The sequence below is a fragment of the Coffea arabica genome, chromosome 1e (genome assembly GCF_036785885.1).
Source record: "Coffea arabica cultivar ET-39 chromosome 1e, Coffea Arabica ET-39 HiFi, whole genome shotgun sequence".
NCBI lineage: Eukaryota > Viridiplantae > Streptophyta > Magnoliopsida > Gentianales > Rubiaceae > Coffea > Coffea arabica.
In genome coordinates, this window is record NC_092311.1 from 35,538,750 (window position 1) to 35,564,211 (window position 25,462).

At 34.2% G+C, this 25,462-nt stretch overlaps 2 protein-coding genes and 1 long non-coding RNA gene across 3 annotated transcripts; 2 read left to right on the forward strand and 1 right to left on the reverse strand.

The window, feature by feature from the left end:
- Positions 1-4,457: 4,457 nt before the first annotated feature.
- Positions 4,458-5,021, reverse strand: LOC140021443 (uncharacterized). Its single transcript, XR_011825180.1, has 2 exons — positions 4,947-5,021; positions 4,458-4,856 (listed from the first exon to the last, which is right to left on the reverse strand). It is a non-coding gene; the product is annotated as an uncharacterized lncRNA (long non-coding RNA).
- Positions 5,022-13,895: 8,874 nt separating this feature from the next.
- Positions 13,896-14,697, forward strand: LOC113693517 (premnaspirodiene oxygenase-like). Its single transcript, XM_027212048.1, has 2 exons — positions 13,896-14,211; positions 14,339-14,697. The coding sequence occupies exons 1-2, from the start codon at positions 13,896-13,898 to the stop codon at positions 14,695-14,697; spliced, it is 675 nt and encodes a 224-aa protein (XP_027067849.1).
- An 8,311-nt stretch (positions 14,698-23,008) lies between these two features.
- Positions 23,009-24,844, forward strand: LOC113693524 (premnaspirodiene oxygenase-like). Its single transcript, XM_027212055.2, has 2 exons — positions 23,009-23,936; positions 24,072-24,844. Exons 1-2 carry the CDS (start codon positions 23,031-23,033, stop codon positions 24,693-24,695), a joined length of 1,530 nt encoding a protein of 509 aa, XP_027067856.1. The 5' UTR covers positions 23,009-23,030; the 3' UTR covers positions 24,696-24,844.
- The last annotated feature ends 618 nt before the right edge of the window (positions 24,845-25,462 follow it).

The window sequence follows — 25,462 nt, forward strand, 5'->3', positions numbered from 1 at the left end:
GATAGATGGGTCCCACGTCCTTCCAAGTTCAAAATAATATCTTGTTCTCACGTGATAGCAGAAGACTCCACTCTAGATTGTTTAATTGATAAAGACTGCAAGAGATGGAAATATGAATTGCCTCAAGAGCTTTTCTGGCAAGATGTGGTTGAGGTGATTATGAGCATTCCGTTTGGTGATATAGACGAAATCAAGATAAGCTTGTTGGCAATATTCCAGAAATGGTACCTTCACAATGAAAAATGTCTATTATCTCATCAAAAGACAGTCTACTAATTGGCAAGATGTTGCTTCAGGGAGTAATGGTTTTGTAGATGATATTAGGCCCCACTTGTGGAAACTCAACATTCTAAGTAAAGTTAAGATATTCTAGTGGCGAATTTGCAAAGGTATTTGTTAAGAGAATATAAGTATTCTTGTAGATAATAAATTAGTAAGGGTATTCTTGTAAATAGTTTGTTAGGTTTGTACTCCTATAAATACTAGTTGGTCACTCATAATACAGTGACTAGATGTTTCCTCCCAAAATACCAGTTAACATGGTATCAGAGCCCAACAAGTGGTATCAGAGTCGATGGTTCGGCTGGGCAGTGACTCCAGGATAAAAAGCCAGTGGGAGTGGTAAGGCGTGGCTTGGATAAGAGCGGGAAAAAAAAATCATGCAGACCTGCAGTGAGGCAAGGGCATGTGGGCTCTTGAGTAAGAATCGTACACTCCAGATTGAAGTGGGCTTGATGGAGTGGATGGGCTAGGGAGAGAGGTCCGATGTGGAAGAGATTCACAATTGAGGGGGAAATTGTTGGGATATCAAGTGTGAATCAATATCCCACATCGGAAAGAGATGAGTAGAATGAGAAACATATAAGTGGGAATGATCCATAGACCCAAAGCCTTAAGGTTTTGGGTTGGATGTGGTGTCAAGCCCATGGTTGTGGTTCCCATTCTAGCTCATGGTTAAATTCTCCCCGAGTTTGGCTCTCTCTTCTAATTTTATTTCTTATTCTCGTCTCTCTATGTCATATTCTTCTTTTGTTGCTTCCCTTGATTCTATCTCCATTCCTAAGTCTATTACCTATGCTCTTAATCATCCTGGTTGGAGATTAGCTATGCAAGAAGAGATGTCTGCTTTGGAACAAAATGGTACTTGGGATCTTGTCCCTCGTCCTTCAGGTAAGCCTGTTGTTGGTTGTAAATGGGTGTACACTATAAAAGTGCAGCCTAATGGTTCTATTGATAGATTGAAGGCTCGTCTGGTAGCTAGAGGATTTACTCAGGTGTATGGAATAGACTACTTAGAAACATTTTCTCCTGTTGCAAAGATTACCTCTGTTCGTCTTCTTATCTCTTTGGCAGCAACTTATAATTGGTCATTGCATCAGTTGGATGTGAAAAATGCATTTCTGCATGGAGATTTGGAAGAAGAGGTATATATGGAACAAACTCCTGGATTTGTTGTTCAGGGGGAGAATCCGCGGTTGGTTTGTCGTTTGAAAAAATCCTTATATGGATTGAAACAGTCTCCGAGGGCTTGGTTTGGCCGGTTTAGTAGTGTTGTCATGGAGTTCGGTCTGACAAGATGTGAAGTAGATCACTCTGTATTTTATCGGCATTCTAATGCTGGTAAAATTTTATTAGTTGTTTATGTGGATGATATTGTGATTACAGGTGATGATGTTGTGGGGATCCAGAAACTTAAATTCAATCTGCAGGCAAACTTTCAGACAAAGGATTTAGGTCATCTACAGTATTTTCTAGGTATTGAGGTAGCTCGGTCTAAATATGGGATTTATTTATGTCAAAGGAAATATGTACTCGATATGTTGAGTGAAGTTGGGATGTTAGGTTGCCGACCTGTAGATACTCCTATGGATCCCAATGTGAAATTTGCAGGAGATCAAGGTGCATTACTTGATGATCCTAAGAAATATCGAAGACTTGTGGGTAAATTAAATTATCTCACTGTAACGAGACCTGATATTTCGTTTGCAGTGAGTGTTGTGAGTCAATTTCTTGATACCCCTCGTACTAGTCATTGGGATGCTGTTATACAGATTCTCAGGTATCTTAAGAGTGCTCCTGGAAAAGGGTTGCTGTATCAAAATCATGGACACACTGATATTGAAGGATATAGTGATGCAGATTGGGCTGGTTCTGCCTCAGATCGAAGATCGACTACAGGATATTGTGTGTTTGTTGGTGGTAATTTAGTGTCGTGGAAGAGTAAGAAGCAAACAGTTGTATCCAGATCAAGTGCAGAATCTGAATACCGCGCTATGGCTCACACTGTGTGTGAGTTGGTTTTGTTGAAGAGCATGTTACTTGAACTTGGGTTTGAGCATAAACAGCCTATGAATTTAGTGTGTGATAATCAGGCGGCTGTTCATATTGCGTCTAATCCAGTGTTTCATGAAAGGACAAAACATATTGAAGTTGATTGTCATTTCATTCGAGAGAAATTGCTTGACGGAGTCATCAAGACATCTCATGTACCGTCTGTAGATCAATTGGCTGATGTGTTTACCAAGAGTTTAGAGGGCTCTAGGGTGAAATACATTTGTAACAAGTTGGGTGCTTATGATATATATGCTCCAACTTGAGGGGGAGTGTTAAGAGAATATAAGTATTCTTGTAGATAATAAATTAGTAAAGGTATTCTTGTAAATAGTTTGTTAGGTTTGTACTCCTATAAATACTAGTTGGTCACTCATAATACAGTGACTAGATGTTTCCTCCCAAAATACCAGTTAACAGTATTCTACCTACGACATTCAAGTTAAATAGTTGTGGAGACTTTCTTGATCTTATTTACTCTCTATGTAAGTCCCCTATGGAAGATGTAAATCATCTTTTCTTGTGCTATCCATAGCAATTCAGACTTCCAAGTATCATCTTGGTTGCTTGGCCTTCTTCGTTATTTGCAAAAAATGAGACATGGAATTGGTAAGCATAATTCTTTGAAATCTATAGCTTAATCAAAATGGAGCATTGTTTGGTGCTCCTATTGTGATCCACTCAATTTGGTCTCTCTATCTCTCAGTTTCTTACAAAAATTGTTAGAAATTTTCAAAATTTGTATGATGTACGTACATGTATTGTAGTATAAATCAAATGATTCTAAGATGTACATACATTGTGATAAATGTATATTCATTCATGAATATATTCATGTATGTGGGGATCCTTGAATATAAGGATAGATTCATGTCTTTGATTATAGAATCATGTGATGCATGAATTAGAATACATGAATTTGTACACAATACCTTGAATCTATTCATATAAGTATTTATTAAGTTTATTTGTTTCTTAAACAATATCTCCTATATAAAGAGGTCAAGTAGAGAATGATTTGCTGTAGAAAATCACTTTTCTACTACTTTGAATTCTCTCAAAAAGCACTCTTTAGTTCAAGAGGGTTTGTCTTACTTTGTGTAAGAGTTTAACACAAATAAATTTCATCTTATAATAAAGGATATTTGTCCAAGGTTATTGCACCTTATACCGGACAAATAAAGTCTAAAGGAAAGTGATATTCTATCACAATTTGAAGTCAATTCTTGTCACAATATTTGCCAATTCGTTGTAGTATTCCCAACAATTTTTAGGTTTTATTTTGTACTCTACAATGACTCATACTTTGAAAGAGTTGGCACCCAACATTGTCGAGCTTGAGAGGTTTGATGGAGGAAATTTCATTGTTGGCAAAAACATGTTCATTTCCTTCTCACTGCACTCCAAGTGGTCTGTGTTTTGACTATCCCAAAGCCATTGATCATCAATCCTGATGAAGAAACTCTTGAAGACATCCAAAAACGTCAGAAATGGGAGAACAACGATGAAATATGTCGTGGTCACATTCTCAATACCATGAGTGACAGCCTTTTTTATATCTACCATTCAATTACTACCGCCAAGGAATTTTGGGATCGTTTGGAGTCCAAGTACATACAAGAAAATGCTACAAGTAAGAAGTTTCTTGTCTCATCTTTTAGTAATTATAAAATGGTAGATAATAGGTCTGTTATGGAGCAATTTAGTGAAATTGAAAGACTTCTTAATCGCTTCACACAACACAATATCACTACAACAAAAATGATCTTTAACAGCATTTAAAGGTGTCAGTATAGATAATCTAACCTGACACTTTACCTTTCCTCACACCTCGGACGAGTGTCGTCCCTTCCAATGTGGGGATAGGCTCGTAGCATTCAAATGTGTCAGAAAAACTATGCTGTTATAGCATCTCATTTGCCAACAAAAATCCCTTTTCTTGATAATCGAAAGTGTCAGCATAGCTATAGTCAGTAACAAGCAGGAGTTTTTTTAACTGAGCTATGCTGACACTTTTAACTGCCAGGAGTTTTTTTTTTTTTTTTTTTTTTTGATATAGAAGCAACCTGCAGGTAGTGCTTCCTGTTATACATTCCGTCAATCAGAAATTCAAAAGACTTGTAAAATTATCCCAAAGAACAGAATGCATATAGTAATCTAAAAGCAAAAGTCAATACTCAAATATAATTTGTTGAACTAAAAGTCAGTAACAAGTACTAACATAGCAAATCCCTAACAAGTACAAACTTGAAAGATTCCCTAACAAGTTTAATTTGTTGAACTAAAAGTCAGGTAACGTAATTGTACAACATTAGCAACGATCCGTGAGAGGCACAGTATATATATAGTACATTGTTTGGGCTCCTATAAAGCAGGATATTAAAATCGAGCAACCCATACCATTAGCGAACTAATCAAAGTGAAGTCAGCTCCATAAATTTCTGTCTAATGTGATAATTGTCCGCACCAGTAAAGTACTTTACGGACATTTTCTTTGAACATGAGAAGCTCTATGTTCCTCAAACCTGTTAATCGAGAGATAAAACAGACTGAAAATGAGGAGAAAAAAGGAGAAAAGCTGAATATTGAAAAGTAGAGTGGATGTAAAAGCTTACTCAGATTTTGAAAACCACATTTGCTGAAAGGAACCAAGTGACACCAATATACTCCCACCTATCCAAACACTGAATGCGACAAGTTAGTCAACGCGCAGCATGCTGACATGTATCTAAAGCAACGTAGCTTCTGAATGCAAAGAAATGTTCACTTCAATCATAAAGCAGAAGCAAATTGGTCTAAACATGCAACTTTGGAGGAAGCACCGAGGCACATGTAGACTATATAGTAAGTAAACATACCAAATACTAATAAACAAGGATAAAGGAGTGATTTCCGAATTATAGAACTAATTAATAACATTAAGATATTTGCTTGAGTATTTGTTTTGTCCCCTTTAAGGCATCCTATGATTAAATCATAGCAATTGAAAGAATATAGGTACAAACCAGTCATAACCCCCAGGCTTAGCAAAAGGCAGTCCTACTATGAAGCCAGCCTGAACATGAGCTTCCAGCATTATGTGTGGAAACAAATTCCACAAAATTGAGAAAATATAAATCATGTCATGTTCTATGAATGCTCACAAGATAAAGGCTAACATGATCAGAAACCAATGGAGACACATCTTAAGCATAAGCTTGGGGATACTGCAAAAGCAAAACCAATTACCATCCTCAAGTAGTCATCGACAAAACTTTTAGGGTGGTCCTGAGCTGCTCTGAAATCAATAAGATTGATGCATTTTGCAGATTCATCGTATAAAAATTGCTCCAGTTGGGATCAGTCTGCATTAAACTGAACCAAAATACAATGTCAAGAGAAAAACTGACAGACAATCACAAGCGTGTAAGACGTAATTGGTGTTGCTTTTTTCTTCTATTTTCTCTCTTCTTCTGGGGGGTTGAGTGGTTTTTTTTTACTAAGTAATTGAGCTAGAAATTTGCTATTCAATACAAACTCTTATGCTGGGGAGAGCTAGTATGAATAATAACAAACCTCTTGACATGGACAAGGGGAGCAAAGTTAGGGGAAGAATGTATCAGGATGTAATCGCAGTATGCTAGTTTTAACATGCCAAAAACCAATTTTAGAGAGATAACCAAGCATACTAGAGGCAACTTACCCCACAAGACCAAGTTTCACCTTGAAGTCAGATTCCATGTGGCACCAAAAGTTGAAACCTTACATCAACAACCTTAGGAGAAAATTTCAGGTATAGGGATGACTCATCATAAACTCAGAAGTCCTATGAGGAAGTGAAAGCAGTTCTAAGCTCATGATTAAGTATGGATTTTGGTGAAAACCAAGAAAAATCTTTGACTATGTGATTAACTTAGCAGAAAAGCTAGAAGTGCTCAAAAGGAACTGAAGAGATGGGTCAACTGTATTTAATATTAGTACAAGAATATCAAAAGAATGTTGAAAAAGGAATTTATAGAAGTCACCCCAAACAAGAATCATTATTCTTTTCCCAAATCATAAGAAATGCATTAAAATGCTTTATGCATATCAGCGGGTATAAATTTCGCTTAAAGAATATCGTACTTGGATATCTTACTTTTTCTGTGGCCAAATCCTAGAACCATATGCTATAACCAACCAAAGAATGTCCATCAAAAGATGATGTCTTAAGACCATGTTTTCTTTCGAAGTTCTGGAGTCCCAAGTTGTATTCAATGGACCTGCTGCCTCATGTATAAACACACAAAATTTCTCTTTCAGCACAAATTGGAGTGAATTAATAAAAGATAGAATGAGATTCACAATAGTCATATCATAGCAGTAATTATTCCGTCTCATCACTCTCCAATCACTCTCATCTCTCTGTTCGCTTCCTTGCAAATTTCCTTCTTTCTTCATTCGAACCTTCCGACAAACAAGTTATGAGCATGAAAAGTTTTGAAATTTCTTTTTCATCAATTCCTTATACAGCCTGAGCTTGAATTTTAAATCTAAAACTCAACTCAAACCTATGATCAATTCCAGCCACTTAAAATCGATTAACAAGATGAAAGTAAAGCATAACCGACATGATTGTAGACAAAGAAGAAAACAATACAGTTAAGGGGGAAAAAAAGGTATAAGAGTGCAGGAAACTTTACAGTGATGATTTCCACTATAGTGGCTGGACTCCAGTGAGACGATGGCAGCAACCTTCGCCTAGTCTACTCCTCGGCACGCTCAACCTGAATATCTAGTCAGTAAGGAGAAGCATGGGGATGGGTTTCAGAGGAAAGAAGAAAAAAGAAAGAGCACGAGTATCTGTTTTCTTATTCTTTTTGTCCTAGCAAAGAGAGCGAAGGCTTATTGGTGCAGGTGTCGTGGTTGACCGAACAGGGCAGAGAAGCGGCCGACTTAGCAACTGAAAATAGGGGAGTGGGGCGGCGGCGAAGGCAGGAGACGGAAGAACCAAAATGGGGCAAAATGAAAGTTTTGAAATTTCACTAAGTGTTTTGGCAAAGGAATCTTCTGCCAAAATCAAATGACATCGTTTTATGTTTTAAATTTTTTGGTGTATCTCATATTTTCTCAAGTGTCATGATAGGGAATCTAAAGACACATTATTATTTTTATATCAGATAAAATAAAAAAATTAAAGTATATATTATGGAATTGATAACTACTGTCATGATAGAAGTGCTATAATGACAAAAATCAGCAAGTGTCCTTATAGGCATGTTAGGAAAGGTCATTTTTGTTGTAGTGTATGCACATGGATGAAGCCATTATTGTTTGCTCTATAATAGATAAATTACCACCTTCTTGGAAAGATTTCAAGAGAGACATCAAACATAAAAACGAGGATATCTCTCTTGAGATTCTTGCTAAATCTCTTCGAGTATAAGAGGAAATTTGCATGCAAGAAAAGAAGGATACTCAAATCCTTAAAGAGAACAAAGATTCTACTTCAAAAGTGCATGTGGTTGAAGAGGGATAAAACATGAGGTGACTGCTCCTTATACACCACAACAAAATGGTGTAACTAGAATTTTAAAGTATTTAAAAGCCACTAACGACTATGGTATATGTTATATCGGTTATCGTTCAATTTTAGAAGGATTTTCATATGCTAGTTGGATCACTAATAAAGATGATCACTCGTCGACAAGTGGTTGGATCTTTATGCTTGGTAGAGATACAATTTCTTGGGGTTCTAAGAAATAGACTTATATCACTGATTCAACAATGGCACCAGAATTTGTAGCACTTGCTTCGAAATGTAAAGAAGTTGAATGGATGCATAATTTACTTTGTGATATACCATTGTGGCCAACACCTTTGTCGCCTATCTCAATATATTGTGATAATGCAGCTACACTTGGTAAATGATATAGTCAAGCGTATAATAGTAAGTCAAAACATATCGATTTAAAACATAGTTATGTCAAAGATTTGATCACAAATGGAGTCATATCAATTGACTTTGTGAGATCTTATGAAAATTTGAATGATCCTTTAACAAAAGGGTTATAAAAGAACTTGGTGTTAAGAACATCAAGGGGGGTGGATTTAAAGTCCAAAATTCTTGATCACTAATGGTGGAACCTCAATTTAATGCTAGACACAATGTCTAATCTTGAATTCAATGAATGAAAGTACATCATTCTAGCGGTTGGTGCACTATGTGAAGTTTAGACATCCCAATGTAAAATAGTGCATGTTATTCTCGCCAGTGTAAATGTAAAGGTAAGTCATTGAACTCTTAACGAATCTTAAAAGTGCTATCAATGGCGGGGGCATTAAGATATCGCCTATATGAATGTTGGTTTTCGGCAAACCACAAAGGTAAGGAATTTGCTTTGTAGCATTCATGAAAGGATAGTGATACAAGGCCGTAAAATGTATTATTGAAAAACTTATGGTTGTGCATTGCTCGATGTGTGATGTGTTTATGAGGTTAGTCCAATAAACAAGTGGTTCAAAACTTGTCTATCATCTTGTAGGATTGATTTCAAAGAACCTTTACTAAAATAGTGGTTCAATCGAAAGGTACCATTATTTATGCATATGAATGTGAGATTATTCGGTGACCTTTTGGAAGTCCATTTTCTAAATTTTGAATATGGCTGGGGATTTGTTAGAAAGTTTCAAAATTTGTATAATGTACATAAATGTATTGTATTATCAATCAAATGATTCTAAGATGTACATACATTTTGATAAATGTATATTTATTCATGAATATATTCATATATGTGGGGATCCTTGAATATAAGGATAGATTCATATTTTTTATTATAGAATCATGTGATGCATGAATTAGAATACATGAATTTGTACACAATACCTTGAATCTATTCATACAAATATTTATTAAGTTCATTTGTTTCTTAAACAATCTCTTCTATATAAAGAGGTCAAGTAAAGAGTGATTTGCTGCAGAAAATTACTTTCCTACTATTTTGAATTCTCTCAAAAAGCACTCCTTAATTCAAGAGGATTTGTCTTACTTTGTGCAAGAGTCTAAAACAAATAAACTTCATCTTATCCTAAAGGATATTTGTTCAAGGTTATTGCACGTTATACCGGACAAATAAAGGTTAAAGGAAAGTGATATTCTATTATGACTTGAAGCCAATTCTTGTCACAATATTTGCCGATTCGTTGTAATATTCCCAACAAAAATATTAAGAAGCAAACACATCTGGAAACAGTACAATGCGTTCTTCTGATGCCAACTTCATTGGGTAAAACCCCTGCAGGTTTTCTAAAGGCTAATTTGATGGTGCAATACTCTACTAAAACAGCTGCTCTGGAGTTGGAGTTGTCGTGAGGGATAAGTGGGGTAATTTTTTTGCTAGCATTTCTCACAAAATCTTAGGTGTCGTCACTCTTGAGTAATTGACGCCTACGATGCAAGATCAGCAGTCACTTTATTGCTTCAATTGCAAGTTCCTAAGATTATTTTAGAGGAAGACTCTTTAAAGATCATTAGCATGCCTAAAAATCTAGAAACTAACGATTTAGCCTATGGAGTTCTGCTAGATGATATCTTTGATAGTTTACAGAATTTTGTCATTTGGGACGCTAATTGGGTTCCTAAAAATTTAAATGAGGCTGCTCATTTATCGATTAGAAATGCTAGTTCTATTTCAGACATTTGTAATTGGAGATCTTCTTCACCATCTTTTCTTTCTACAGCAATTGTCTTGGATCTATCTTTAGTTTAATAATTTTTTTTTAGCTTTAAAAAAAAAGTAGATATTTTCAAAAACAGTGTAGATAATTCGTCATTTACAGCTTATAACTTCTTGTCAATTTCTAAACACATCCATAAATGCACCGATACATCAAGTAAGATCTTATCTTCAGTCCGCTCACTATTACGACCAAAATGTGATGATTTCATGAATGATGAAACTCAACCCACTTAGGTTCCGTTTGATAAAACTGAATCTGAATTCTGAAGTCTGAATTCTGAAATCTGAATACTGAAACAATTAATTTACTGAATTTTAAGTACTGGAAAAAATATATGAATGTCTGAATTTTAATGCTAAACCTATTTATGCTGTTTGATAAATATTTATAACTGAATGCTTAATAAGTTTAATTTGACAATTTTGTCCTTATATCTTTTCATTCAAAAAAGAAATAGAATCTATGATTTAATTAGTTTAAAATTGTTAGGTATGAAAATGATAATATTTATTTTTAAATCAAATTAATATAAAAGATGAAATATATTATATAAGGAGTATGGAGAAGATGTGAAAGTCATTAAAAAGGGATAAAAGAGAAACTAAAAATCGTTAGATAGAAAATATTATGTTGTTTAATTAGATAAGAATTTTGAACATAATTAACAAACAAGGGTAGATTTGATAGATAAGATAAGGTAGTTGAAATAATTCTATTGATTCTTATCAGAATTAAGCATTCAGTTAGGATTTTTGTGCTGAAAAAAATACATACAGGTTCAACACTGCTTAACAAGTTCAGCAAATAGATTTTCATTTATCAAACACTCAAAACATCTGAATGTCTGAAAAAATTCAGATTCAGCACTTTTTTATGTTATCAAACAGACCCTTAGGCTGACACAGCGCAGTATGTCAAATTGGTATCAGCTACAGGCTATGTATGCATGGGTGAAATACACGTACAGCTTCGTTGGAACAATACATCCCAACGTCATTTAGGCCTTGTTCTAGTTTATTTTAGATTTTATAAAATTTGATTATGGAAAGTGAGCATAGAGAATAATCAAAATCAACAAAAACTACACCTTGATAGATGATGAATTTTAACTCTTTTGGCTATCAAAAAATCTATAATCTATATAAAAGCAAACGAAAACATAAAAAAAATGAAAATTTCAAAATCTACAGAATCTTTAATTAGCTAAAATAATCAACCAAGAACATACTTTTCTATGAGTATAAAGACATGAATTCTCACAAAAAAAACTGATGTGAAATTATAATAACAACTAGGAATCAGGTAAAGATAATTGTTTGATTCACACTGGGGTATTTGAATTGGAATGAGATTCATCAATCCCACTGTGTGTTTATGTGAGGTTTCTCATTGAGAAGAATTAAAACCTTGGTTAATTATGCATTGGAATGACAACTCATTTATAGACAGGCTTAGAAAGTTATCTCTGGTTATAACACTGTAATACATGGAAAGCAAGAAACAAGGTGATGTTCCAGCAAGTCTTTGTTACTCCCACTGGTATTATACATAGTATAGTTACAGAAATGAGACATGTTGGTGCTACATGGAGCGGAATTCCAAGGTTAAGAGTGAACTAAAGCTTGATCAATGATTGGGGAATTACATACAAGTGTTTTGATCATGACTAGATAGGTGTTTTGTAGATTTTTATAATTCTTTGTATAGTTATAGGTGATAGTAGGATGTAAACACAGCTCATTGCTGCAATGTGTAAGCTTTCTTACTCTATTCTGTAAACGGTCCATTCTTACTTTAAAAAAATTTTGGAGAAGGTGATCTTCAGTTGTAATACATTGAGGTTACTGTATGGAAGAGTAAAAACCTTGGTTTAAGAGTTGATGAACTTATTGAGGAAAGTTGATCTTGAAGAGTACGTGGGTTTCTCACCTCACCCGTTGAAAGTGGGATAATGGCGGAGAATTACCGATATTTGGAAGAAACTCAGGAGTGAACATAGGCACTAGAAAGGGCAGTTGAACGACTATAAATCTCTTGCATTTGATTTTTCTTTCCCTGCTCTCTCTATATTAATTGCGATTCTTATTTTCTTAATTTTCTTAATTTAATTTTCCTTGTTCTTTAAATCTTGTTGGTTATTTGCAAAACTTCATTCTTTAAATTCACACTTACATCTAGGGGTGTGCAAAATCGAAAAATTTTGATTTATCGACCGAATTCAAATTGAATTAGGAATTTTCGAAATCGGTAAATCGGAATCGAATTCGGATTTTCTGAATTCATATATTTCAAATTTGGTTCGAATTCGGTAATGGAGTTTTTCAAATCGAAATTCGAATTCCGATTTCGATTTCAAATTCGTTTTTAATATATAAATATATTTTTCATACACGTAATATAAAATTTGTATTATATAAAATTTATAAAATTTATATAATATTATATTATATTATAAATTTTATATTATATAATAATATATAAATTTTCCCGAATTCGGTGAAATCGGAATTTACCGAATTCCGAATTGAATTCGATACGAATTCGAATTCGGAATTGGTGAATTCGAAATCGAATTCAATCGAATTATCAGATATCAAAATTTTAAAAAATTTCGAATTCAAATTTCCGAATTACCGATTTCGAATTCGATGCACACCCCTACATACATCAAGTTGCTCTAGGGCCAACAGACAGGTAAGGCCTAGATCCAGTAAATGTCCCTTAAACAAAATGGAGGCATCAAAAGTAACAAATTTTAAGAAGACTTGAAGTACAATGATCTCAGGTAAATGGATTGGGTTCTCTGCAGTTGCAGGTGTAACTGAAAGAACTTTTGACGGCTCCAATAAAGCAATTCGGGATAGGTCTCAACTGGACCGTCAATTTGAAACTCAAATGAATTTAACACCGATGGCCGGGACCAAGCCATCCATGAATTTCACAGTGATAGCCTAGATTAGGCCCGGTTGGATGGCGTCATCCGAGCTGTCAATAGTATGGTATGGTTGCAATCGCACCGGAACTTCTTATCAAATAAATTATCATCCCTGGTCAATTTTGGGTGTGGAAATAAATTAATAGTACTCAAACCGAGAAGAGCGCCATCTAATTTTTCTTAAAATAGATGACAAAAGATTATCGCAAACTGCACACGCCAACCGATCAATGCGATTCACATGGAAGTAACATATTTGGATATTACTCATAGAGTATTACTTGAAATATAATTTAAAATAATTAGTGTAATATTTTTTGTGATTTGATATATGTGAAATAAAACAATGATTAAAAATACAAAAAAGTGAATTGAGAAATATATTTATTATGCGAACGAAACATTTTTTGAAAATTTTGATTATTCAAACACTTTTTAGGCAAACATTATGTGATATATATATATATATATGTGTGTGTGTGTGTGTGTGTGTGTGTGAAATAAAACAATGATTAAAAATACAAAAAAGTGAATTGAGAAATATATTTATCATTCGAACGAAACATTTTTTGAAAAAATTTGATTATTCAAACACTTTGTAAGCAAACATTATATGATATATATATATATATATATATATATAGAGAGAGAGAGAGAGAGAGAGAGAGAGAGAGAGAGAGAGAGAGAAGTAGGACGAGGATACTCATCCATCGCAAATCAATGGAGCTTCTGAGTTTCAACCCAAACTTGATCACTTTCTTCTTTGCAACCATTCTCTTGACTTTAATCAAGGAATGGAAAAGATCCCAAACATCCAAAACCATCCAGAAATTGCCTTCGGGTCCATGCAAGCTACCATTTATTGGATGTATGCATCATCTCATAGGCTCACTTCCACATCGTACACTAAAAAACTTAGCTCAAAAACATGGCTCAAAAACATGGACCTCTAATACATTTGCAGTTGGATGAAGTTTCAGCTGTTGTTGTCTCCTCACCAAATTTGACGAAAGACATCATGAAAACATACGATCTTTCCTTTGCTAGCAGGCATGAACTTCTCGCATTCAAGATCATCTGTTATGATACTAAAGATATCATATGCTCCCCCTATAGTGATTATTGGAGACAAATGCGAAAAATCTGCGTCATGGAACTTCTTAGCGCTAAAAGTGTTAGGTCCTTCCACAATATTAGGCAGGATGAGGTTTTGCATCTAGTTGATGTAATAAGGCAATTGGCAGGCAAGAGTGCCAATATAACTGAAAACTTTTCTCACATACGAGTTCGATGGTTTGTAGAGCTGCATTTGGTCAAGTTCCCAAAGAAGATCAATACGAATTTGTATAAGAATAATGAAGCAAGTGGCAGGTTTAGGAGGAGGTTTTGATATTGTTGATCTATTTCCTTCTTACAAAATTCTTCATGTCCTGACTGGACTGAAGCCTAAATTGCTGCAGATCAGCCACAAAATGGATATTATATTTGAAAGCTCAATCAAGGAGCACGTCAAGAACCGGACTAGGAACAAGAAGTTCATTGCTGATTCTAATCAAGAAGATCTTATTGATGTTCTACTGCGAATTAGACATTGTGGAGACCTTCAATTTCCCATCGCCAATGACAATATCAAAGCTATCATCTTTGCAAGTCAAACTACCCTGAATTCTTTCCTTCCCTGCTTTCTTGAATTTAGAGAAAAATATATTGATTCAAAATCAAAACATTAGGACCAAAAGTGCAAAGTCAAAGTTAATGACTAATGGTCAAAATGGCAATTTGATGTTGATCATTAGCCAATGTTATTAGACTCGGATCGAATCGATCAATCCAGCCAATCCGATCGTGAACCGGCTTTCTTTCCAAATTTGTTAGTAGCACAAAATCTTTTCAATAAAAAACCAGTCAAACTCATAAAAAATCGGCTAAACCAATAACCCTGTTCAACTGCTTGACCCAGTTCTCAAACTTTTCTTTCTTGTTTTCCCAGAATATAATTTGAATTACCTAAATTATTAAACTTTCATTTATAAATAGGAATAAGAAAATGCCACACACTCGGTGTAAACATCAAAATCACCCACTTCCCTAAATGGTCTTTAAATCAAGAAATTTTCATTCCTATCATCTTATCAATTTATCAGCAATGATTACAACTTGCATTATAAAGCCATATTCTCAACAACAAAAAAATCTCAAATTGGGTATGATTTGTTTTAATTTATTTTTTTCAATTAATTTTGGAGAATGGGCATATTTTAGATATAATTTTTGGGTGTATATTTGCTTTCAAATCTAATATATGTGTAACATTTTGTATGGTTGGCCAAATAAAACCAAAATCTTAATTTCAATATTTCTAAAATTTATAAAAATAAAAACTAATTATGACATCATGCTAACGTTAGCGGATTTTTAAGAATGGTCCAACCGATCTGACAAGTTGACTCCTGATCTAATAGTTTAACTAAGTCACTATCCGATCTGAATTTAATAGCATTACCGTTAGCCATTGTATCATTTCCTTAGTTATCGTAAATCTGTCTAAAATCACAAAATTTGGGGATTAAATTTATTTGGTCAAAATAGTGGGGATCAATTTAACACAAAGGCCGAATACTGGGGATCAAAACTACAATTCTCTCTTGTAAAAAAAAGTGAGCATTTCTATTTTTTTTTTTTTGGCCCAACACAATAGTCCTGCATTTTATTATATACTATGGGGCAGGGCGGGGAACCTGAAGAGGGAAAATCAGTAGAGATTGAACCACCACTGATCCAGACGAATGCACCCGTCTGAAACCACTTTAAAGTGGTAGACCACATATAGTAGCAGATAGTGAGAGGCAAGGTCTAAATCCTTAAAACCTTCCACCCACCAAGTCTTACCGATTTTGATGGTAGCCACTGAGCTTGTGGTTAAAAAAAAGGAGCATTTCACTCAAGAAAATGTAGCATCGCACTGATAGGTCCGCATAAGCGAAGGTGAAATAACAATATTATAAAAACTAGTAGATCATGACCCATCTCTATAATCAAATCAAATTTCTTTGAACAATCAAGAAAACCGCCAAGTTGCAAATCTATCGTTACTCTTATATATAAACTTTATATATAATATAATATATATATATAATATAATTTTGTTTTCTGGATTTGTACATATATGTGCTGTCGAGTGTGGAAAACCCCTCACACCCCCCCCCCCCGGGGCGCAAAAAAGAGAAAAGAAAAAAGTCTGTGGAGCCTCGTAGATAAAACTACTCATAATATACTATCAATTCAAAAAGTTTAGTTTATTTTCAATTTGATCCCTTCTATTTAATTGATAATCTTTTACTATATTAATTCAAAACAGCTACCTTAACCGATTGGTTGACAAATAGTATATTATGAAGCCCCTATACTATGAATCACGTTGCGGGCATTTTCTTTAGAAGTTATTGTGCAGTTTGATTAATTTTTCTGCCACAAAATTTCCAATTGAGCATATGGGGACCCATTAATTAATGAACTTTAGGCTTGACCATTTTTCTATAGTCTCTATTAGAATATGCCGAAGAAGTATTACCCTAAGAGGTGGGACCAAGCCCCCACAAGTTGAAATTTGTCCAATTTAAGCTAGTTGGTGTAAATCTTATAACTTTTGGTGTAAACCCGCACAACTTTGTTATAATTGTCAAATTCAAATTTACACTAGAGTTGTCAGGATTTACATCAATCAATTTGAATCAGACAAGTTTCAATTTGTGGGACTCATGATCTTAAGAAGTGCTAATACTCCAGATAAAGCAGACACTTGTCTTAAGACTGTCTACTAGATAGGTATAATCTAACTTAAAATTTTATTTTCTTTTTCTTTTTCATTTAAGAACCAGAAGAATGAAGGTAAGAGAATCAGATTTTTTAAGTAGTTAAACTCTCATTGTTCCCAAAGGAGAGCTTAATTTTGATTAAGAATTAATTTTTCATACATTGGCAGAATAAACTTCTTTTACGCTAGAGGGTGCAAGTGCATAATAGTACTAATCAGCATTCAAAAAAATTTTTTTTTTACCCAACCGTGTTAGTGTAAAATAAATTTTTATTGATCATGTTACTTCTTTACATCTTTGAAAAAAGTTTTGTCATGGTCATTGGACAACTATTAGTTTTATTAAACCCATGAATTTCACGAATCTTCATCTTTTCTCATCCAGTAACACAAGATCCGTCTCTCCTGCAACATTTCTTTCTCAACTTGTTCAACAATCTTTTGAACGAGTTCAAAATTTTTCTTCCCATTTTCAATAACTGGTCACTATTTAGTTTCCAGGTAAAGTGCCGTGTTTCTAATCTTATTTGTCCCAAACTGCATTTGAAGTGGCACATAAAGGGATTAGAAAGTCATGGAAAGCAACCCGGAAGACGCACACGGTAAGGTGCCATCTTGTTCAAACCGGAAAGAAGACTGGTAAACTCAGGCCTGGAGTTTGGTTACAAAATTGACTCCTTTTGTGCTTATTTGGCCATAATTTTGAAAAATTTTTAATATAGAACGAGGAACTCCGGGTTCAAGAATTCCTCGTCTGTATCAATAATGCTACCCAAGAACTTCTTTAGGGTTCTTAATTAGGGTCATTTTGTTGTTTATTAGTATTTTAAATTGTTTATCTATTATTTTAGTTATGTCAATAAATGATGGTGCACAAAGAACGGTTGAAGAAGGAAGTAGATTGCGATTATGAACGCAATTCGTGCCAGGAATCCCTCCAATCCATGCCTTGGATCCGCTGGCTTCACTATTAGATGGACAAGGGGTTCAAACGATTACCAGGAAAACTAGTCTGGACAATTTTGTGCAAAATGCATACGACATAACTCTATCTGTACATGATGTAATTCACTTTCAACAACGCATAACTATAAAATAAAATTTTGTGGGTCTCACGTATGATGTGAAAAATGAGATACAAGATAAAATCTGAACCTTTTTTTTTTTGTGCCAAATTTTGGCCATGAACTTTCAGGACTGCCCCTCTTCCCTATTAGGTCTGTCCGTGGATCAACATTGCAGCTAGATACGATATTTTGTTCATTTTAGGGTTTTCTTGTATTTTTTATTTCCTTTTTAGTAGGATTAGTAGGATATTATTGTAGCCTATAAACAGGCATATTTAGGGTTGTTATTAATAGACTACTATCGATATTATTGAAAATTAACTCTCTTGAGTGTAATGGCTCTGCCATGTTCCTAAGCTGTGCCCTTGGGTAAAATTTGTCTAAACCTTGTGTTTCCAGAATTCATTCATGTAATGTTTCTCATTTTGAGCGTGTTCGTGTAATTCCTTCACCTTCTCACACTTCGGTACCGCATCATTTTTCTACAGCTAATGCATAAGATAAACCATTAGATATGCACACCTAATGTGGTAATGGGCTTCACATGTCCCATTTCACACTAATTTGTCCAAGTGTATAAACAAGTTGGAGTAGGGTGTAAATATAATTTTAGATACGATGTAAACAAATTGGATTAATGTGTAAAAAAATTTAAAATCATCATTTTACCCCGAAAAATATTGGAATTGTCTGCTGAGGACCAGATCCACCAAATTTTCCTTCCTCAAACAAAATGGAGGCAGTGAAAGTAACAAATTTTAATAAGGGTCCGACAACAAGTGCAATGATTGCAAGTAAATGGATTCGAGTTCTCTACAGTTGCAGCTACAAGTACAAAGAACTTTTGACGGCTCGAATCAGGCCATTTGAGCTCGGCCTGAGCTGGACCATTATTAGAAATAAATCAAGCCCGGCTTGGATGGTCTGATCCAAGCTATCAATTGTATGGTGCTTCTGCACCTGCAATTGCACCAATCGCACTAGTTCTAAATACCAAATAAATTACTATTCCACGTCAATTTTAGGTGTGGAAATAAATTAATATTACTCAAGTCAAGGATTGATAATTGTTTATTTTGCATATTTTGAAGTATGTTTATTTGTTTACTTTTGGTGTGATTTCAAAGTTTTTAAGGATGAAACTTGTTCTTTAAGCCTCTATTTTTACAAGGTTCATTTTATAGCCAAAACTTGCATTTGAGTGGTTTAATGTGCAAAACTTCTTGTATTTGTAGGATTTAAAGATTAATGATCATTTCGGATCACGCAGGATTCAGGTAATAACATTAGACGCGATTTGAGGATGATTTGGAGATGACTAGACCAACAAATGCTGTTTTTTTTTTTTTTTGTGCAAAACGTGACCTAAATACGTAGAGACCTCTGTTTTTACCTTCTTGTTTTAGCTGGAGCAGAAAAAGACAAACAAAACGCAAAGAAAACAATATGTGGGCTCAATATGTGACCTTAGCCCGTGCATTGATGGTCCATATTCTGAATAATTGCACAGCCACTTGCTCCACTTTCACACAACTTTTCCGATTCATTTACAGATCAATTTTGGCTGGTTTTTGTAGAAGTGACATTAGAAACTTGAAGAAGCATCTTCATTTGGAACATGATTTAATGATAAATGTTGGATATTTAAAGAATTTTGCAATTTTAGTGAATTTTAGGAGTTTCCTTTGAACATGTGCATAATGTATGATTCTTAATTTAATTTTGCTCTTCAATTAGTTTCATTTATGCTATGGTAAATATCTAGAAAAAGATGTATGCATTATAATTGAAAAGTTAGGTATTTAGGGCAAATTGTATGAAGTGAAATGTTTCATTGTACCTTGAGAAGTTTCTTGTCAATTTTATACAGGTACAACACCAAGACAAAAGGCATTGAGTTACGGATCGCCATTTCATGTTTATTAATGCCTTTATTATTACTTTTGCATTTCTTGAACCATAATAGTTTGTTTCTCATTTTCACATTTTTGGTACTATTGATTGCAAATGAAACTCATTAAGTTTTCTTTTTTGTAGAATTGAGGCAAATGGATCATAAATTTCATGATGAATTGTTGAATTTCATATTGTTCACTTCAATCACATCAATAGGGAAGTATTTCTTTCTTTATCTTGATTTCCTTTTTGACATATTGCGGACAATGCGTATTTTAATTGTGGTGGGGGGGGGGCAGGAAAGGGGAGAGAACTTGAGATTATATGCGTTATATGTGATTGATTTGTTGGTTGGAAATAGTGGATTTGTGCTTGAAAATGTTATTGTGCTTTGAAAATTTTCAAAATTGGGTTTGCTGGCAGGAGTTTCGTCTAATTATAAGGAAATTCTACCAAATTTTTTTCAAAGTCTTATCCAAAATTTCAAATTTGCCCCAAAAATTTTCAATTTCATCATAAGGGTAACAAGTTTCATACCATTAGTAATTCAAATTTCTTTTACTTTTAAGGTAAATATATGTGACTTGAGAAATTCACTTCTCATTTAACTTGGAAATAGCTATAATGTGATTAAGGATTCTTACCTTTTTAGGAAAGTATATCTTGTAAAGTGCAGAAAGTTATACCTAAAATTTGCGTGTTTGATGAAGGTTCTTCTTTTTACTTGATTTTACATAGTTGGGCGATAAATGTGGTCAATAAATGCAAATTCTCTTCCTATGATTATCCTTTTGAGGGAATGTTTATTTACTATCTTAACTTTTAAAAAAAAAAGAAAAAAAAAAGAAAGAAGAAGTGTAAAAGTTGTAGTTCTACTCCAATGATTCATGTACTTAGTAACCAAAAGTTTTTATCTTCGCATAAAATGGTACTTAAATTAAGAGTATACAAAGCAATAGAAAATTTTGAAGTGCTGAGTAATCGAGGATCTTCATCTAAAAATATCGATAAATGTGAAATGTTGAGTAATCGAGGATTTTCATCTAAAAATATCGATTTTTGTGTCAAAAGACATTTTCACAACGTGAATGAATGTTTGATATGTTATATGAATAACTCTCTTTTGAGTTTGAATAAAAGATGATCATGGGTTTAGAAAAGCATTTTATTGACCTTGTGAGCTACTTGACTTGTGAAATTGGGTGAGGATGAGAAGTTGAGTTGATGTGTTCAAATTATGGTATAATTATTTTTCCTTTGCTTGATATTATGAGTATTTGAGGCAAAATGAATCATTTCATAATGGTTATTTACCTTCTTTTGAGGGAACAAATTCAAATTGTGTACATGTGTTATTCCAAACTTTTCGGATCATTGTAGATTAGTATTTTTTATTGCTTGAGGACAAGCAATATTCAAGTGTGGGGCTATCTGATAATTGTTTATTTTGTACATTTTTAAGTATGTTTATTTTTTTACGTTTGGTGTGATTTTAGGATTTTTAAGGATGAAACTTGCTCTTTAAGTCTTTATTTTTATGAGCTTCATTTTATAGCTAAAACTTGCATTTGAAGAATTTAATATCTAAAACTTGTTGCATTTGTAGGATTTGAAGATTAATGATCATTTTGGACTACGGAGGATTCATGCAATAATATTAGACACGACTCGAGGATGATTTGGAGATGACTAGGCCAACAAATGCAGTTTTTTTTTTGGTGCAATGCGTGACCTAAATACATAGGGACCTCTATTTTACCTTCTTGTTTTAGCTGAAGTAGAAAAAGACAAACAAAATGTAGGTGAAGCAATACATGGGCTCAATACGCTTAGCTGAAGTAGAAAAAGACAAACAAAATATAGGGGAAGCAATACATGGGCTCAATACACAACCTTCACTCGCGTATTGAGGGTGCGTATTTGCGTATTCTAAAACAGTTGTGCAAATTGTATAGCCACTTGCTCAGTTTTCACACAGCTTTTCCATCTCATTTACAGATCAATTTTGGTCAGTTTCTGTAGAAGTAACATTAAAAACTTGAAAAAGCATCTTTTGGCAATTTCAAGATACAAGTTGCACAACTTTAACATGATTGATTAGATCTTGATTCATTTATAAATAGAGGCTTTGGAAAACATTTCGTATAACTTTGGAGTCTAAAGCAATACATAAATGTAGTCTTTCATTAAAATTTCCTTAATTCATTAGTTAGGGTAGATTAGTATAATTTACTTCATCCAAATCTTGTATATAACTAAGCATAGATGATGTTGAGAATGAAGATGGGGAGTTTGGAACTAATGTAACGAGGGTGACATTTCTCCTATCACTTTATTTCTTATATTGATTTTAATGTTTGGTTATAGTTTGGATCTTATTTTCGTGCCTTTCATGTTATGCTAGCTTTTATACCTTGGATGTGGATGAATTTCTATGATTGTTGTGTGATCTTTTCATGGTTATTTGAGTTGTATTTTTGAGCAAGTTATTTAACACTTTTGCTTTTCTAATCATGATCAATTGGTCATTAATTGTGATAATCATAAGGTGTTAAGTTTGTAATGAGAATTAGGATTTGATACTAGTTCAAAAAAGTGTAAACTTATGGAGTGCACTCACGAGAGTAGATGTACACATTTGTAGTTTTAATAGTTTGTTCCATTTAATTTCACAGAAGAAATAAACTTGTAATTAATTTCATAACTACGAGAATAGTTATGACTTAACTATAAGAATAATTGATTCACTGCGAGAATATGCTTCACATACATTAGGAAATTACACCATAACTAATCAAGATAATAACATTCAATTAACCGATAATTTCACTTACAAGAGTAGTGAGAAATTCCATAATTCTTGGAGCCTTCTATTATTATTGTTATTACTTTTATTTCATGTTTGTAGTGTAGATTTAATTTCTTACACTTGTGATAGTCTAAATAATAAAGGAGTTTGAAAACCATCAGTAATTGACAATCTTTCTTGTGTGATTGATACTTAATATCTCTATAATCGATAAACGATCTGTATACTTGTAGAAAATGGGGTATTTAGTCTTTATTAAAATTTAATATATGGTAAAACCTCGCCAAGGATAATACTAACCAATTTTTCTGTAGATGACAAAAGATTATCACAAAGTACGCACGCCAACCGATCAATGAGATTCACATGGAAGAGTAACATTATCAAACTTCTGTAGGCAAACGTTATATGTGACGTATCATATGATAGATATATATATAGAAGTAGGAGAGAGAAATACTCATTCATCACAAATCAATGGAGCATCTGAGTTTCACCTTAAACTTGATCACTTTCTTTTTCTTTGCAACCATTCTCTTGACTTTAATCAAGGAACGGAAAAGATCCCACACCATCCAGAAATTGCCTCCAGGTCCATGGAAGCTTCCATTTATTGGATGTATGCATCATTTGATAGGCTCACTTCCACATCGTAGACTGAAAAACTTAGCTCAAAAACATGGACCTCTAATCCATTTGCAGCTTGGTGAAGTTTCAGCTGCTGTTGTCTCATCACCAAATTTGGCGAAAGAGATCATGAAAACACGCGATCTTTCTTTTGCTAGCAGGCCTGAACTTCTCACATTCAAGATCGTCTGTTATGATTCTAAAGATATCCTATTCTCCCCCTATGGTGATTACTGGAGACAAATGCGAAAAATCTGCGTCACGGAACTTCTTAGCGCTAAAAGTGTTAGGTCCTTCCACAATATTAGACAGGATGAGGTTTTGCATCTGGTTGAAGCAATAAGGCAATTGGCAGGCAAGAGTGTCAATATAACTGAAAAACTTTTCTCACATACAAGTTCGATGGTTTGTAGAGCTGCATTTGGTCAGGTTTCCAAAGAAGATCAATACGAATTTGTAAGATTAATGAAGCAAGTGGCAGCTTTAGGAGGAGGTTTTGATATTGCTGATCTATTTCCTTCTTACAAAATTCTTCATGTTCTGACTGGACTGAAGCCTAAATTGCAGAAGATCCACCACAAAATGGACATTATATTTGAAAACTTAATCAAGGAGCACGTCAAGAACCAAACTAGGAAAAAGAAGTTCATTGCTGATTCTAATCAAGAAGATCTTATTGACGTTCTACTGCGAATAAGAGATAGTGAGGACCTTCAATTTCCGATCACTAACGACAATATCAAAGCTATCATCTTTGTAAGTCAAACTACCCTGAATTCTTTCCTTCTCTGCTTTCTTGTATGTTTAACGTATTTAACTCCAAAACTCTCTGGGACTGTTTGACCATTCGTAAACAAATTGTTTTAATCAACAATATTGTTGCTAAAACAGGATATGTTTGCCGGTGGAACTGAAACTTCATCCTCAACTGTTGAATGGGCCATGTCAGAGATGATCAGAAACCCGATGGTGATGGCCAAGGCACAGGAAGAAGTCAGGCAGGCCTTTAAGGTAAAACCGAAAATAGATGAAATTGATGTTCAAGAATTGAGATACCTGAAGTTTGTGATCAAGGAAACTTTAAGACTGCACCCTCCTGCCCCTTTGCTCATCCCTAGAGAATGCAGGGAGCAATGTGAAGTAAATGGATATACTATACCAATCAAAACAAAGGTCGTGGTAAATTGTTGGGCACTTGGAAGAGATCCAGAGTATTGGAGTGATCCTGAAAGCTTTGAACCAGAGAGATTTGATAACAATTCGGTTGATTTCACAGGAAATCACTTCGAGTTTGTTCCATTTGGCGGAGGAAGGAGAATTTGCCCTGGAATGTCATTTGGTTTGGTCAATATGGAGCTTCAACTGGCGCTTCTACTTTACCATTTCAACTGGAGACTCCCGGATGGTATGAACTCCGAAGACTTGGACATGATAGAGAACAACGGGATAACAGCAACAAGGAAAAACAACCTTTATTTGGTTCCTTCCTTGTATGATCCTTCAATTGATTTGTGAAAACAGTCATATGTGCAACAGTTCTTTCGGGGTCAGACGGGGATGTGGTCACAAATTGTTGAAAGCTTTGTGGATATTGAGATGCTATTCTCAAATAAGTTGTGCAATAAGTACATGTAGTCTGTTTAAACTATATCTTTTTGGCAAAATACCTAAAGAGTAAGTTTTTTGGTATCGCCGAACATAAAAAACGTGTAGTTTTAGCAATTCAGTCAATTTTAGCTGTCAATCTTAGTAGAATCCACTGCAAAATGACAGTGTTTTGATCTTCTTCTTCCTTCAGCCACGTCCGGTGACTGTTGCAACTTCCAGACACCGGTCATTACAGTTAACTAACGGTTTACACTTTACCATCACTATTCAACTATCAAATTTTGATGAAATTACACCTAACGAACTCAGTTTTTCACATAGATGCTAAATTTGACCGCGAGTTTTAGTAAATCATGTAGATAAGACTAAAGCACTCCAATTTCCACAGCAAAACTTTGCACTGCCTTTACTATTACTAGCTACTTCAAAGCCTAATTGACATCAAACGCTCTAGTATTTTATACTGATGAACACTTCATATCATAAAGATACTGGATACATGATTTTTTTGGTCTAATTTGTTTTGAATCAAGAAACCCCTGGTTGGGGATCTACCCTTTTACCATGTTAACTAAAAACCTTTTGATTTGGGCCTGTCTACCGCTCATGTTGCTCTTTCCATCAACCTTGAAGCGTAAAGTGGATGAAGGAGCTAAAAGCATACACTTTAAATA